Genomic DNA, 16,852 nt, shown 5'->3' with positions numbered 1-16,852 from the left:
CGTTGCTCAATATCACTGCACCCAACTTATACTACCCACCCAACCTTAGCGTTTCTCCCTGATGTTTGCGAAAACATGTGAAGTGTGAAAGTAACATTTTATTAAGGCACTGTAAGCCAGCTGGAGAAAATAATATATCCGCATGTAGGGCAGTGTGGGATTCTAGTGCTTAAATCACCGAGGCATGGAAATCATCCATTATTAATGAAGCATAATCACTCACACGTACCATATCCAGGAATAGTGACAGAACATGGGCTTGTAAGAAACCTTTTAAAGGTGGGGATAAACGTTTCTCACTGAATTATAACCTAACATCCTGGTAATGAACCCCAGTTTTGATTATAATATAATATAACCAAAAATATTTCAAAAGCACCAGGGGCGAAATCCTGGCCCCATTAAGGTCAATGGGAGTTTTGCCACTGACTTCAACTTAGCCAGGATCTCACTTTACTAGTTTTATTAAGTTTTCTCCAGAAAGTACTCTAATACACAGATAAAAAGCGTATTTTAAATCAATGAAGTCTTTATATTGACCCTTACTCAAAACAAATACTGTTCCACCAGATAATCCCATACAAGTACTCAGCTATAAAGTCACCTTTCTTAAACCATGTCTGCTTCTCTCTTTTAAAAACTGTTGACAATCTTGCAAAAATAGCACCAGATGATGACCAGATATTTGGGTAGAAATGTTAATATAATAAAGCAATAAGACAATGCGTATTTTAGCTTCTCTGGTTTATAACTAGACAGACTTTTATTTAGTTTTCCCAATCCTATTGTACACGAGATTAATTTATGTAATAAATTCATCCATATCACTGATGTAGGCCATTACCAATCAAATTTTATTTTAAATAACATTCACAGAGAAAACTGGTCCCAGTGGTGCTGAATTTTATTATCATATATTTAGTTATTTGGTATGGTGGTCGTGAGGCACTGATATCTTAATAAATATAGTTGTTTAACCTACAGGTGAACAAAAATCTTCATTTCCAGAACCTTTTAATATGCAACTTCTTAAAGGACAACCTCATACTCAAGGAAAAATAAGGCTCTGTTGATATGTATTACCTTCCACTACTGAATACCAAAAGGCAATAGCAATGTATGTGCATTTTATTTATTAAGTTGTGCCACATCTTTTGCTGATGATTTGTTATTCTTTTGGTTCAGCAATGTATTCTAACACTTTCTGTATATAGCTGTCTAAAATGTATTGATAATAAAGCTTTGCAAAGTGCTGATTTTTTTGGTTCACTAGCCATTCCAAAAAATTTCCCCCCCTCCTCACCCAAAATAGTTTCAGTGAGAAAATTTCAGTTTCTGGTCAACTGAAGCAGAAAAAAAATTTCATGTGAAACTAAATATTATTTTGTCTCACCCAAAACAAAACACTTCATTTTGTTTCTGAGCTTTCTTAAACATTTTATTTTTTCATTAAATTGAAATAAATTTCAAAAGAAAACATTACTTTGAATCAAAATTGAAATGATATGTTTAAAAATGTCAAAACAAAACTTTGATTTTTTTCAGGTTATTTTTTACTGAAACAATTTGGCAAATTTGACACAACATCACAAAATGTTTCAGTTGACCCAAACCCGCATTTTCCAATGGGAAAGAAATGTCAACTGAAATATTTTGCCTTGCTCTAATAGCCAGACTAGGCGTTAATTTCATTTACAATTCTACATAATTTCATTTATTTGTTTGCCTTACCCCAATTATAATCAAACCATAAATGTACATTATCTTATATTTTCATATCTAAGTTCATCTTTTCAGCAGATGAACTGTCTCATTCTGCCTTGCAGTCTAATACCTCACCTATACTTGTTCCTCAGCCACCAGGAGAGTAGAGCATAATGACAGTTTTGATCTAAAGTAATAATAGAAAAGGTGCATGCCTTAAGAATTGGGTTGTTGTATGATGGGCAGGACTGAAGAAGAACCTAGCTTTTTCCAGGCAACAAGGTAGTAACCCTATACCTTTCCCTGTATCTAGAGAACTTGAACTGTGTTAACCAAATAAATCTTACACAGGATTTTTAATGTGATTAGTCCAAAATGAGTTTGTCTGGCCATTATAAAAAAATATGGACTAGACTTCATGGTAGGCCTAAGGGAGCTTAGCTGTGGAAACCATGTACCATGCCAATGGACTGAAAATTGGTGCTTCCATTTTCAAAAGGAATTAAAACATAATTATATATTTCAAATCACCATTCATTATTTCCAGAGTCAATAAAAATGTCTTGCCAATTTGAGACAAATACCTCCAAGTGGTTCTAATATTCAGCTAAGTGAGCATGCCAGTCAATTATTTTCTGTTAGCTCTTTTTACATTAATTACCGATTCTTGACATGGCATCTTATAACCTTACAACCGTCTTATAAAACCCTGTAATTTAAATCAAATTCATAATTAACAACTACAATCAAGGTCATTTTTAAAATAAAATGATCATCCCTAACAGAGACTAATTATCTAACCTGCATTTTTCCCAATAATCTATTTCCTGGCACATGTTGTAATATCCCAACCCCTGAGTAGTTTCAATTGGCCACTGTTTTTCAAGATCTTCTTTCCAGAAAAATGTTTTCTTCTTCAACCTCAACCCCAAAGTGGAATTTTCTCCACTAAATAATGCTTGTCTAAGATACATGATGAATTTTTTCTGGCTGGGGCTGCACTGGGTCTCTGCAGGTATCCTGAGCTTCCCTCTGGGGGAAGGAAGACAGTGCCTGGTATATCTCTAGCCAGATCCACACCTTCTGCCTTCAGGCCCTGCCCTCCTTTATAGTGCAGGTAGCCCGGCACGGAGTGTGCTGGCACACGTCTTCCTCCACCACGATACAAACAACAGTTCTCTTATCTCCACCTGAGAGGTCTCTTGAAACCTCTTTGAGTTACCAGTCTTTTATAAGAACCTCCTCAGGACCTGAACTCTAGCTTCAGCGACCAGGTCTATAGCAGCCTCTGAGAGGAAGGGTTCTCCTCGTGCTATATAACCCCCATCTATGTGCACAGATGGTGGAGTCCCCCTTGGTGCACCAAGGTTGAGCCTGGCTGGCACCATCAGAATCTAAGACCTCCTAGCCTATGGTCAGAGGGACTGGTGGACTCTGCGGTGTTCAGCCAGTTCATGAGGCTGCCCACCCTGCATGACCCCATTGTGTACCTTTTTTTCACAGTGATATTTCAAGAAGAGAGAGAAAAAATAAATGTCATTTATGACAGTTGGCACAATTGACCTGACCTCTTATTTGGAGTTGGTCAACTGTTGTGTAAATAAATAATTATAAATATCCTAAAGTGAATATTATTTATTTACTAGTGTAAAACTGTAAAAGAAAAATCAGTTTAGTACAGGATAGTTTTACCTAATAGCCCATAAAAGTACTTTCTGTGCCTTATAGATGATCCTGTCAAGTTCTACTTAGGTATTTTTAGTTCACTGAACTGATAGTGCGTTACAGTCTAGGCCATTTCCCAGCTTCCTATGCTCCATACCTCTTCAAAAAGCTACATGTTTATTGCTTTTGAGAATATTTTCTGCTGATGAATATAAATCTGCTAGGATTTCATTGGTGGTATTGTAGAGATAGCAAAGCTCCCCTTCATAACTTGGGTGCCAAACTGTGCTATATTTAAAAAATAAATAAATAAATCTTCAATGCTTCCTGTCAATTAAGGAAACATTTAGCTAGTTAAATGAAAAGACTAGCCAGGATATCAGCATCTCAGAATAGAGAGTGCCATTATTTACAGTCTTGGAACAGCATTGCCCTAAAAAGTCTTTAAAACTGTGGGCTATTTAAGTGGCACTCTGTTTCTCGCAATGCAGAATATATTCAGTAAAATAAGGGTGTGTTTCACGTTGCCGATAAACTAATGTACCTTCCCTTTTCTCTTCCTTCTAGCCATTCATGAAAAAAAAAATCACAATCAATGCACTTCTGCTGCCTCAATACCAAAGAGTGCAATCCTGCTATTATTGAAGTATATGATAGAACTCACATTGATGTCACTGAAGGAGGACTACTGTTAGGCATTAAATAGATGAGAGGCTTGCTGGGTGCAAGCTGTAAACTGCTGACTCCAAAAGGATATTTCCAATCACTTCAGTCAGGCATACAAATAAAGTTTAGTTTAGTAGGAAAATAATCCTAAACATTTAGGAATCCTATTGAACTGATTAGCTTCATTTGTATCTTCTGTCCAAGAAATTGTAAAGTGAAAGAAAACCATTATCAGTTACATATATGAAATTTGGTTCACATTCCCCATGGTATGCTTATGAAAGAGGGTTCCAGAAAGGAACCGACTCTGTAAAAGAAAAATTCTAAAGCAGCCTTAACTATGGTCTCACTACTGTGAGCCCAGAACATATTTCACTGCTTTAGAGACATCCTAACTGTGTCTGTGTGGATATGTTGGAGGTCAAGGAGAGATGAGAGCGCAAGGAGCTCCTTCTCCCTCTGTGTACCTGTGTGGGAGGCAGCCATAATTTATCATTGACTGCTGGAGAGTGCAAGGACGGCCTTTTCGCACAGATGGCAGGGTAATGATCCCAGTCCTCAGCACTGCAAGTGGCTACAACTTTCTAACACATACAGCATGACCTCACGCCTCTCTACAGGCCCGATCCAATGCCCACTGAGGTCCCCTGAAGGGGTCCCCTTAACATTAGTGGATTTTGGATTAGCCCCACATTGCCTCTGGAAGCATTATGACTTCAAATCACATATCCTTTGCTGTAGTGGACAAGGTGCTCCTGCTCCCTCAACATTTATAGGAATACGGCTACGCTAAGAAATGACCTTCATTTCCGTACCTCTCTGATAGCTGTACAAAACTCACTCTGCAGTACTTTCTTTAGGGATTGCAGCTTGTGTACTGGTACTTCTCCGGACTCTTGTAGTTTCTCCAATAATTCAATTGCTCTTGCAACATCTGAATGGGTAAAAATAGGAATAAAGCTCAGAAAAGCAGAGATTTGACATGTAAGAATGATTAATGTTCCAAATAAGTGGTACAGTGATGATGAGCAATATTTTCATGCACAATCGGCTTTAGCAATGCTTAATTTATTTGTTTTTCTGTTTATAAGTCTTTTCTGCAGGTAAACCACTTGAAATGTACACATTACCTTAAACTAATATATGTGTAGACACTGCTGTTCAGAAATCTGAGTCCTTCAGTACTGACATTACATGCATATTTATCAATTACAAGTACTCTTTTCTAAAAACACAGATACCAGTGTAAGCAGATAATATACAGTAGCATGCTTAAAACAGTTAGAAATACATAACTGCTTCCTTCTGCATTAAAGAGAACAGCACCAAAGAGGTGCTTTCAAAGAGTCTAATTTAAAATAAGTCCTTATATAAGTCCATCTGGCATGATAATGGATAAGGAAAGAATTTAATCTTTTCTTTGTACAAACCTGGAACTATACACTAATATTTTCTTCAAGAATTGTTTTTCCTGTTGCTAGGAGAAGGCTTCTCTAGTGATTAGAGCACTTGCCCAGGGCTCTGAAGAGCCAAGTTCAATTCCCTGTTCTGCCATGTACTTCCTAGATAACTGTGGGAAAGTCACTCAGTCTCTCTGCCTTGGTTCCTCATCTGTAAAATGGGGATAAAAGCACTTCCCTACCTCACAAGGATGTTGTGAGGATAAATATATTAAAGATTGTGAGATGTTCAAATAACGTGGTGATGGGGGCCATATAAGCATGATAGATAAGTGATTTGTTCCATGTATTACTTGATGGAGGCTATCCACTGGTCAAGTGAGGGAGCTGAGTCAGTCCACTTAGTTAAAATACGTTTCTTTGCAAGAATTAACTGAAACAAGCAGCTGAGCTGAAAGGGGTGGATCCTAACCAGTGGCAGCAATTGTGGAAGCTGTAGCATAGGCAGGGCTCAGACATTTTTACTACCATGTCATGTAAGCCTACGTTACAACTTCTGCTGCAGGAGCTGCATTGGAGGTGAATTACAGCTACAAAACTTGCTGAAGTAGATGAAGTCTGGCAACGTTGTAATGATGTCTTCTTGATTGTGTGGTCATTCCCATTGCCTCTAATGTAGACTTATTTTCATTTCTACCCATGACATCACTAGCCAATTATACCAGAAAAAATATCATAGTGTAGTCATATAGTGACTCAGGGAATATACAATACTACATTCATGCAAAATATTTGAGGCATTTTAAATGTGATTTAGCTGCGTTTAAAAATAAAATCTTTATAATGAATGGAAATTACCTTAAATAACCCTCCTTCCCCATGATAAAGATTGTAGTGTTTGTGACTGGGAGATTACACTAATTGAAACAATTCTTAGAATCCTCATCTTGCAGTTCAGCTCTTCTGAGCAGCTGTCCTATCTGGCATAGACATGAGAAGCTATTTAGAAATGGGGAAAGAATGGCTTCAGATGCGTGGTTTAAAGTATATTTTTAAATATTCATAATAATAGTTAAAAATGTAAAGAACAAATAGCAAAAGTATCTTTCTCACAATGAAATACCTCCAAAAATGGGTATTTACCAGATTCATAATTTTGACATTTCCCATTCAAACTGAGAGGTTCACAGTTAGTTCATTTTTAGACTTCCAGTCCTTGTCCCCAGCTTCACCTGCTCTGCTCTGTGCAGACAGTACAAAGCAGATGAAGGGCTGCATCTGAGAATTGCCCACTACTCTGTTAGCAGAGCAGTTTTGATTGGACCTCTGCAGTGGCCATAGCTTAGAAAAGCCCTTCAGCTGCTTTAAATTAAAAGGGGTTTTGGTTTTTTGGTTTTTTTTTTTTTTTTACCCTGGTTAGCTCAGTTTAGAGCTTCCTTCCTAGCTTTCCTCCCAAACTATACTGAGCAGAAGCACAGTGCAGCTGCTGGCTGGTCCACCACTATTTTATTCTCACCTAGCTGTTCTACCTCTATTTTTGTGGATTCTCTGCTTCTCCCCATGTTCACTATGGTCCTGATCCAAAACCTATTAAATTCAGTGGAAAGTCTCCTACTGACATCAGTGTTCTTTGGCACCCTGATTCGTGAAAGTAACCGTATTCTTAAAGCATATGCTTAATTAACTCTTGCCATGTCATTGTCCTGTTGAAATCAATGGGTTTTAAGTATATGCTTAAAGATAAGCATGTGCTTAAGTGCCTTCCTGAATTGGTGCCTGGATCATTCACAGTATGATTAATTGCATTTAGAAGTAGGACAAGTTTGCATTTAGTATTGCGATATATTGCAAAGAGAGGAACATAGTAGTACAAATGATAAATGCATGCTCTCTGATGTGAAATCAACAGGAGGTGAGTGCATAAATTCCTAGGCAAAACTGAGTGCCAAGTTGTCATTTGCTGAAGTGAGCATCTCCCATTTTCTGATAGAGTAGTTGCACATGAAAAAACCAAAATTCAGGCAGCACCCATAATAAAGCACTAATAAAGCAAAGCTTGTGATTGTTCTTAAACTAAACAACGAAAACTACCAACAGTAGTAACTTTACCAGTTGATGATATGTTGCATATTATTTGTATTATCGTAGCACCTAGGAGTCCCAGTCATGGGCCACGACTCCATTATGTATATTGTGGGAGGCATGACTTTTCATTGTCTTGCTTACCATAACAAAAGTTATGAGTACTTTACTTTCTCCATGCTTTATGAGGTGTGTATAATATAGTATGTGTATGTAGATGGTGCTCCTGTGCAGGTTTTCAAACCATAGCCACTATACATGGTTTTTTTGAGTCAGACCTTCACCTTGCAGGTACTTACAGTTGTGTTTGTAGTAATAAAGAATCCAGATGCAAATTAGAAAGACAGTATAAGCTTTCTTAAGAAATGTAATTCAACTGCAGGAGCAGGAGAGCTAGGGCTTTATTCTCCCACTGTGAGATAGGCTAGGAATATTTCTTACAAGGTATTGACTTTGCTGGGAGTTACACAGGCTCTGCGGTGAGAGAATAGGACCCCAGACTCTAATCTAAGCTGCAGAGAACAAGTTCAGAATGATTTTCACAGACCCCCAGTCATATAACCATCTCTATCAAGGATATTAAGTTCTAAGCATTACTTTATCAGAACAAAATTGTCCATCGCTGATCAGTGATCCTGAAGGCAGGATACTTCCTGCCTAGCAATTTCTCAGAATTGTAAACCCTGCCACTGAAACCCAAAGTAAACCTTTCTGCTGATAACACATATACTTTTATTTCAATATTTTATTTCTCATACTTTAAAACTCAAGATGTTCACTAGTTGAGCAAATGCAATTTTTAACTATATAAGCAGTATTGCACACTATTTGTTTTTCTAAAATGAAGTCTAAGAAATACATATACAGGTATATACTTATTTCACAAGATTAAACTCAAAGTCTTAGACGCTGTCGTAAGTTACAGTAAAAGTTGAAGCATGATTGTCTGGGGTTTGGGGACGCTGAAAACAGTAAATTGTTTACCTTTTGGCCCCAGGAGTTGGAAGATTTCCCAAGACTAGCAGCAAGTAAATAAATGATACTATTTAATTTATTGTTTCTGACACCAGAAAGTAATATAGCACTGGGAGTTTCCATTTGCAGGTAACATAAGGAAATCCCAGTGCTCAGAAAATATAATGAGACTATCAAGGTGCCTATTACAAAGACATTTTTTTAAAAATTATATAACTTTCCATGTTCCCAAATTCACCCAATAATGTAAAAAAGATGTAGTGATCCAAGCTGTTGCTTTGATGTATTATCTCTCTATCATATTTCTTAACAATGTGCTTCCCTTCCCTTATCACTGCTGGGCCCAGTGCTCTGACTCCATTTGGTAGTGACTTTAGGGATAATGTTCATGGCAGAAGAATATATGAAGCAATAAATAGCTTTGGAGGAGGATTAAATCCCAAAGTGAAAATGAGGAATGTGCTCACGGCCATATGTTTGTTCCAAGCAGACACCTTTGTCATGAACGTTATTCTTGTTTCACAAGACAAAACAAGCTTCAACACACACCATAAAACACACAGTTTCAACACACACTGTAAAATATAGGCATGAAGGTAAAATATTACCTCATGAGGGTTTGAAATGTTGTACTGCTTTCCAGTGATATGCCTGTTGAGGTGAGGCTTGGGTAAATAGCTACTCTAAAGTAGGTTCAACAAGCGTAAAATTCATCCCTGCATAAGGGCTTAAGTGGAGCGTCAGCTTTGTGCTGGCCTTCTGGACAGGGAGAATTTCACCCAACATGGAATAACTGCTTTAGGGCGGAGTTAAAATGTGAATAATTGTTCCAAGGAGTGAGGAAAAAGAAGTGATGTGACTGGCAGCTATGAAGATTTCAAAGTCACTTAACACTTAGTGTGTTAACACTTTGTGATAACAAAGTCACATTTAACTTAAATAAGTTAAAATATGTGGTGAAATCCTGCCTCTATTGAACTTAATGAAAACACTCCTCTTGCTTTCAATAGGGCCAGGATTTCCCTTTGGGGTTCTTTTCTTGACCAAAATCCTCCTTTTGCTATGTAATTACTCTAAGGAATTAGTTCTGTTTGTTATGAAGAATGCGCAAGAAAGTGTTCTCATGTTTTCTCATCTATTAGTAGAAAGTGTAAATTAATGAATTAATTAAAAATCCATTGAAATTGTGAAACTATTTTAAAAACAGTTTAAAGCTACATTTATATTATATAATAAAGGAAATTAAACTCAATCTTTTCTCTTTACTATTTCTAATTCATCCCTTTCATCAGTCAAGGAAACAGATTATTTTGTTTAAACAAAAGCCTTCCAATAATAATCCCTTTGATCACAATTTTATTTGATTGAAATTTAGATTGCAATCAAATTAGCATGGATTTATCTTCTTCCACTCACTGATCTTCCTTTGAGATCAATGGGAATTTTGTTTGAAGACTGGGAGTGAATGATTACTTGATATTTTATGTTGAATATACCAGAAAAGGAACATCTGCTTATTCTTTCCCTTTTGGACCTAATGCTCATCTTACATTTTTATTTTTACCAACACCTCTTTATACTGCTCTCTTCTATTTAAGCAATGATCTCTACTCTTCCCCCCATTCTATTAACATTCTGTTCACTTCTCCACTCTTCTCATCATTGAACTCACATGCAGCACTTGAGGAAATAATGTTTCAGCATGGTGGGTCACATTATCAGTGAAACACAGATAATGGTGAGGTGGCTGCAGATGGAACACATTATATCAACAGTGTGCATCGAAAAGGAACATTGTTTTCCGAAAAATTCTCATCTCATGTAATATTTTTATATTTTTTCATTTGAATGCAGTTTCGTTTGCATTCCTGGGGACCATAAGCAGGCTATTATGTTACTGTACAGAGGTAAAGAAAGAGGGAGAAATCACTAGAACGTGGAGCTAGTATGATTTCAAACTGTGATTAAAAACTGGAACATTACCATGCAGTATTAAATGAAGCAGAATTGTGTAGACATAGCCATGTAGAATAACACAGTTGTAAAGGCAGGTCATCTTGCTTGTTTATCACTGTCCTTCAATCCCTATGTTTAGTCTCACTTCTTTCAAATGGTATTATTATATGTCATTCTCCCTTGCTGTCTCTTTATTCAAAACTGATTTCATTAAACACAATTTATATAGATCTGCCTGAAATTAATCTGTTTATTTTAAACATAAATATTATTTCCAATATTTTGCATTTCAGATAACTGTAGCCCCAAAACAACAACCAAATGCAGATACTATGAGAAATAAAGATCCTAGGTACTCCAACACTGATAGACATGTCACAGTTCTGTTACCAGTTTGTAAGGTAAATTCTAGCTTTCATTGGAGTATGTATAACAGCTGTAACTGATGGCAGAATTTGGCAAGGTTTGTCTTAATTCTAACTCAGGAGATCCAGGAAATCCAGCAATTCATAGAAATGCCAGGATATTTGATTTTAGCATTCTGAATCATTTTGTGTTCAAGAGTCACTATAACTGTCAGTGTTTAGTGATACAAAATTTCAGTAACTTTTGGAATGCAAGATACTCAGATCCACTATGTACACCGGAGGTAAGAGCTGTACTACATTAATTAATGTATGGTCTTCCATTCCTGTGCTTATCTGGAAATCGTACTGTTATAATCTGCAGCCCCCTGAACAATTTTTAACCATTGGCATAACAGACTCTTTTGGACTAGTAATGACAGTGTTTTGTGAAGTTAGTTTTGGTTCAAGCAGTAATTGCTTACATAGGCAATATATGGCTGTTTTTTCACCAGCTGGTCTGGAATCATCTTGCTGGACTGATCGCAATAAGGAAATATAAAAATTTCTTGTAGACTAAAAAGGTTTTGGATAGTAGACTTACCACCTTTCTAAGACACATTTTATCCTTCTACTGCCACACTCCAGCTATGAAAAAGTTAATTGAAGGTGAAACTGTATTATTTATCAGAAAGAGGAAATATACACTATAAACACAAAATGCCATCTGGGATGTCATTGCAATTAATAGTAAGAATACACAGTTTGTCTCTGACATTTCACAAAACAGTTATTTAAAAAGCTCATCAGGGCAGAGTAGAAATATACCCAGGGCAGTGTAAACGGGAGAGTTTCAGCTAATATGTCGTTTGAAAATCTGAGGAGACTTGGGCATGTCATTCTTCCTCATTCAAGTGTGTCTAAAGATTTTATCTAGGCAGAAGGTGAAGAGTTTCAATGAAATAAATCTTTGTACAACTTCACAGTTCATCTGGATCTCCTACTCTTCTAATTAAGTGTAGTTATTTCTGTAATATTCAGTTTTGGATGAATTTCAGTGTATACTTCTGAAAATCCTCGGTATTAGTAGAATACTGATGGCACTTGCTACTTTGTATTCCATTACACTTCTTTCCATGATGTCATACACCAGACAGCCCAATTTGCTTTCATTCTTGTGTGTAGTTCCTTACTTACTCACAGACCAGTGTTCTCTCCTGTTCCAGTAATTCTCTTTAATTTACTGATTAAAATGGAGAGTTTAGAAGAATTGAGAAAGTGGGGAGTCTTTTTGTGCCATTTTTGTTTGTTTTTTAAGTTGTACAAAATTTCATGCCAACTAGTCATCTGAGGCCTGGTCTACACTACGAGTTTATGTCAGATTTAGCAGCATTAAATTCGAATTAACCCTGTACCAGTCCACACAACGAAGCCATTTTTTCGACATAAAGGGCTCTTAAAACTGATTTCTGTACTCCTCCCCAATGAGGGGATTAGCGCTGAAATTGACATTGTGGTTTTGAATTAGGGTTAGTGTGGACGCAATTTGAAGGTATTGGCCTCCAGGAGCTATCCCACAGTGCACCATTGTGACCACTCTGGAAAGCACTCTGAACTCGGATGCATTGGCCAGGTGTACAGGAAAAGCCCCGGGTACTTCTGAATCTCATTTTCTGTTTGGCCAGGCGAGCTCATCAGCACAGGTGACCATGCAGAGCTCATCAGCAAAGGTGACCCTGCAGACCCAGAATCGAAAAAGAGCTCCAGCATGGACTGAACTGGAGGTACTGGATCTGATCGCTGTATGGGGAGAGGAATCCGTGCTATCAGAACTACGTTCCAAAAGACGAAATGCCAAAACGTTTCAAAAAATCTCAGAGGCTACATCAGGGACGCAACGCAGTGCCGCATGGAACTTAAGGAACTCAGACAAGAGTACCAGAAAACCAAAGAATCAAACGGATGCTCTGGGACAGAGCCCCAGACATGCCGCTTCTACGCTGAGCTGCATGCAATTCTAGGCGGGGGGGGGGGCGTGGACTCCGAGGATGGGATACTCTCCGCCATGGCTGAGGATTTTGCAGATGGGGAAGATGAGGAGGAGGACGAGCTTGGGGAGAGCACACAGCACACCGTTCTCCCCAACAGCCAGGATCTTTTTATTACCCTGACTGAAATACCCTCCCAACCCACCGAAGCCGGAGAAGGGACCTCTGGTGAGTGTACCTTTTTAAATATAATACATGTTATAAAAGCAAGCATTTTTTAATGATTAAGTAGCCCTGAGGACTTGGGATGCATTCGTGGCCAGTACAGCTACTGGAAAAGTCTGTTAACCTGTCTGGGGATGGAGCGGAAATCTTCCAGGGACATCTCCATGAAGCTCTCCTGGAGGTACTCTAAAAGCCTTTGCAGAAGGTTTCTGGGGAGACAGCCTTATTCCGTCCTCCATGGTAGGACACTTTACCACGCTATGCTAGTAGCAAGTAATCTGGTATCATTGCATGACAAAGCCTGGCAGCGTATGGTCCCGGTGTTTGCTGGCATTCAAGCAACATCCGTTCTTTATCTCTCTGTGTTACCCTCAGGCGAGTGATATCGTTCATGGTAACCTGATTGAAATAGGGGAATTTGATTAAGGGGACATTCAGAGGTGGCCGTTCCTACTGGGCTGTTTGCCTGTGGCTGAAAATAAATCCTCCCCGCAGTTAGCCACGCGTTGTGGGGGGGAGGCCATTGGCGCTGAGCTGTTCGCGTTTGGCTAGCAGGGATCTTCCCTGATACCAGCCAGGCAGAGGGGGGAGGGGAAAAGTGATCATCCCAGAGAATTGGATGGGGGGAGGGGTTAGTTTGGTTTCTGCTGCTGCACGTTAACAGGAAAACTGCAGCAGTAAATGGCCAACTCAATGGGCTTTGCTTGGTATGGGAAAGGAGGAGGCTGCTGTTATGAAGGTTGCAGGGGCCGAAAGACTATGGCTTACCATGGCCGCCTGCAAGCTGAATTCTGTTGCCCGGCCCTGCATGTGTGATCTCTAACACCAAAGCCGCAGGCACTCAATATAAGATGCAAAATGCGACATTGTACCAAAATCACATGTGCTATGTAATGTGAATAGTGTTGTTCACCGTGAAAGAGTATAGCCATTGTTCTGTAAAATATATCTTTTTAAATACTTCACTCCCTTTTTTTCCTCCAGCAGCTGCAATTTTTCAAGACTCCCTCCTCCATCCCAGAGGCTACCTCAGATAAGGCGGCGAAAAAAACGCACGTGCGATGACATGTTCTCTGAGCTCATGCAGTTGTCTGGCACTGAGAGAGCTGTGTGGAGGGACACAATAGCAGAGTACAGGATGGTGGATGATGAACATGAGGAGAGGTGGCAGGAGGAAGATCAGAGGAGGCATGAGGAAACGCTCGGGACTACTGCAGGATCAAACGGACATGCTCCGGCATCTGGTGGAGGTTCATGAACGGCAGCAGGATCACAGACTGCCGCTGCAGCCCCTGCTTAACCGTCCTCCCTCCTCCCCAAGTTCCATAGCCTTCTCACCCAGATGCCCAAGAACGTGGGGTGGGAGGCTCCAGGCACCCAACCATGTCACCCCAATGGACAGCCCAAGCAACAGAAGGTTGGCATTCAACAAGCTTTAAAGTGGCCTTTTCCTTCCCTCCTACCCTCCTCACACACCCCACCCGGGCTACCTTGTGAGTTATCTCCCTATTTTTATAATCAATTAATAAAGAATACATGTTTTTAAAATGATAGTGACTTTATTTCCTTTGCAAGCAAGCTGTGATTGAAGGCGGGAGGGTGGGTGGCTTACAAGGAATTAGAGTCAACCAAGGGGGTGGGTTTTCATCAAGGAGAAACAAACAGAAGTGCCACACAGTACCCCGACCAGTCATGAAACTGGTTTTCAAAGCTTCTCTGATGCGCACCGCTTCCTCCTGTGCTCTTCTAACTGCCCTGGTGTCTGGCTGCGCGTATTCAGCGGCCAGGCAATTTGCATCAACCTCCCACCCCGCCATAAACGTCTCCCCCTTACTCTCACAGAGATTGTGGAGCACACAACAAGCAGCAATAACAATGAGAATATTGGTTTCACTGAGGTCTGAGTGAATCAGTAAACTGCGCCAGCGACCCTTTAAACATCCAAATGCACACTCTACCACCATTCTGCACTTGCTCAGCCTATAGTTGAACAGCTCCTTACTACTGTTCAGGGTGCCTGTGTACGGTTTCATGAGCCAGGGCATTAAGGGGTAGGCTGGGTCCCCAAGGATAACTATTGGCATTTCAATATCCCCAACAGTTATTTTCTGGTCTGGGAAGTAAATCTCTTCCTGCAGCCATTTAAACAGACCAGAGTTCCTGAAGACGTGAGCATCATGAACCTTTCCCAGCCATCCCACGTTGATATTGGTGAAACGTCCCTTGTGAGCCACCAGTGCTTGCAGCACCAATGAAAAGTACCCCTTGCGGTTTATGTACTGGCTGCCCTGGTGGTCCGGTTCCAAGATAGGGATATGCGTTCCGTCTATAGCCCCACCACAGTTAAGGAATCCCATTACAGCAAAGCTATCTAGTATGACCTGCACATTTCCCAGAGTCACTACCTTTGATAGCAGCAGCTCAGTGATTGCATTGGCTACTTGCATCACAGCAACCCCCACAGTAGATTTGCCCACTCCAAATTGATTCCCGACTGACCAGTAGCTGTCTGGCATTGCAAGCTTCCACAGGGCTATTGCCACTCACTTGTGAACTGTGAGGGCTGGTCTCATCTTGGTATTCTTGCGCGTCAGGGCAGGGGAAAGCAAGTCACAAAGTTCTATGAAAGTGCCCTTATGCATGCAAAAGTTTCGGAGCCACTGGGAATCATCCCAGACCTGCAACACTATGTGGTCCCACCACTCTGTGCTTGTTTCCCAGGCCCAGAATTGGCGTTCCACGGCATGAGCCTGCCCCATTAACACCATGATCTCCAAATTGCTGGGGACCGCAGTTTTAGAGAAAAGTGTGTTCATGTCCTCAACACTGAGCTGCCGTCGCCTCCTCGCCTGGTTTTCCAGGTGCTGGTTCTGCATACACTGCACGCTAATGCACGAGGTGTTTACAATGGTCATAACTGCTGTGGTGTGCTGAACAGGCTCCATGATTGCTGTGCTATGGCGTCTGTTCCTGCTTGGGCAAACCAGGGAAAAGGGCGCGAAATGATTGTTTGCTGTTGCTCTGGTGGAGGGAGGGGCAACTGACAACATGGCTTACAGGGTTGGCTTACAGGGAATTAAAATCAACAAAGGGGGTGGCTTTGCGAGAAACAGAATGGCCCCCTCAAGGATAGAACTCAAAACCTCAAGGATAGAACTCAAAACTGGGTTTAGCAGGCCGTTGATTTCACCGAGGGAGGGAGGAGAAAATGAATACAAAACAAATCTGGTCTATTTCTTGTTTTGATCCATTTAATCTATCTTTATACATCTTGCTGGCAGCAGACTGTGCAGTACGACCGCTAGCCATCGTCATCATCTGGGTGCTTGGCAGAAGACGGTGCAGTATGACTGGTGGCCATCGTCTTCTGCTGGCTGTAGGTTAAAAGACAGTGCACTGCCGGTAGTACTGAATCACCATGAGATGAAACTTAAAAGGGAAATGACCTGGCTGAGTCACTCCCATGTTTGCCCAGGCACCCCTGACCTCATCGAGGTCGGTTAAAAGAGCACCCTGGACTACGTCGATGACGGCTACCAGTCATACTGCACTTTCTGCTGCCAAAAGACAATAAACTGTTGCTGTGTAGCAATGCAGTACCGCGTCTGCCAGCACCCAGAAGACATATGGTGATGGTTAGCTGAGCGGGTTCCATGCCTGCCGTGCTATGACGTCTGCACAGGTAACTCAAGAAAAAGGCCCAAATGTACCCAGAACTACCCGCAACAATGTTTTAGCCCCATCAGGCACTTGGATTTCTACCCAGAATTCAAATGAGTGGCGGAGACTGCGGGAACTATGGGATAGCTACCCACAGTGCAACACTCCAGAAGTCGACCGTTGCCTT

General features: G+C 40.3%; 1 protein-coding gene across 10 annotated transcripts in view; it reads right to left on the bottom strand.

Moving 5' to 3' along the window:
• The window catches only part of LIN7A (lin-7 homolog A, crumbs cell polarity complex component), an 86,099-nt gene that overhangs the window by 48,529 nt on the left and 20,718 nt on the right, over window positions 1-16,852 (bottom strand). For 4 of the 10 annotated variants that reach the window (XR_012156730.1, XM_073327642.1, XM_073327641.1 and 1 more), the window contains exon 2: window positions 4,851-4,969. The exons of 1 other annotated variant lie outside the window; for it this stretch is intronic. Coding sequence is in view for 3 of the 9 variants with exons in the window: in XM_073327642.1 (XP_073183743.1) it covers window positions 4,851-4,969 (119 nt within the window). In the remaining 6 variants the exon portion in view is untranslated. Of the gene's footprint in view, window positions 1-4,850; window positions 4,970-6,293; window positions 6,435-16,852 lie in introns of all 10 variants that reach the window. 5 more of the 10 variants (XR_012156731.1, XM_073327643.1, XM_073327644.1 and 2 more) reach the window with 4 other exon arrangements.

This window comes from Lepidochelys kempii, chromosome 1 (genome assembly GCF_965140265.1).
Source record: "Lepidochelys kempii isolate rLepKem1 chromosome 1, rLepKem1.hap2, whole genome shotgun sequence".
Classification (NCBI taxonomy): Eukaryota; Metazoa; Chordata; order Testudines; family Cheloniidae; genus Lepidochelys; species Lepidochelys kempii.
Note: the sequence above shows the minus strand (reverse complement) of the source record. Positions and strands in the feature narration are given on the sequence as shown.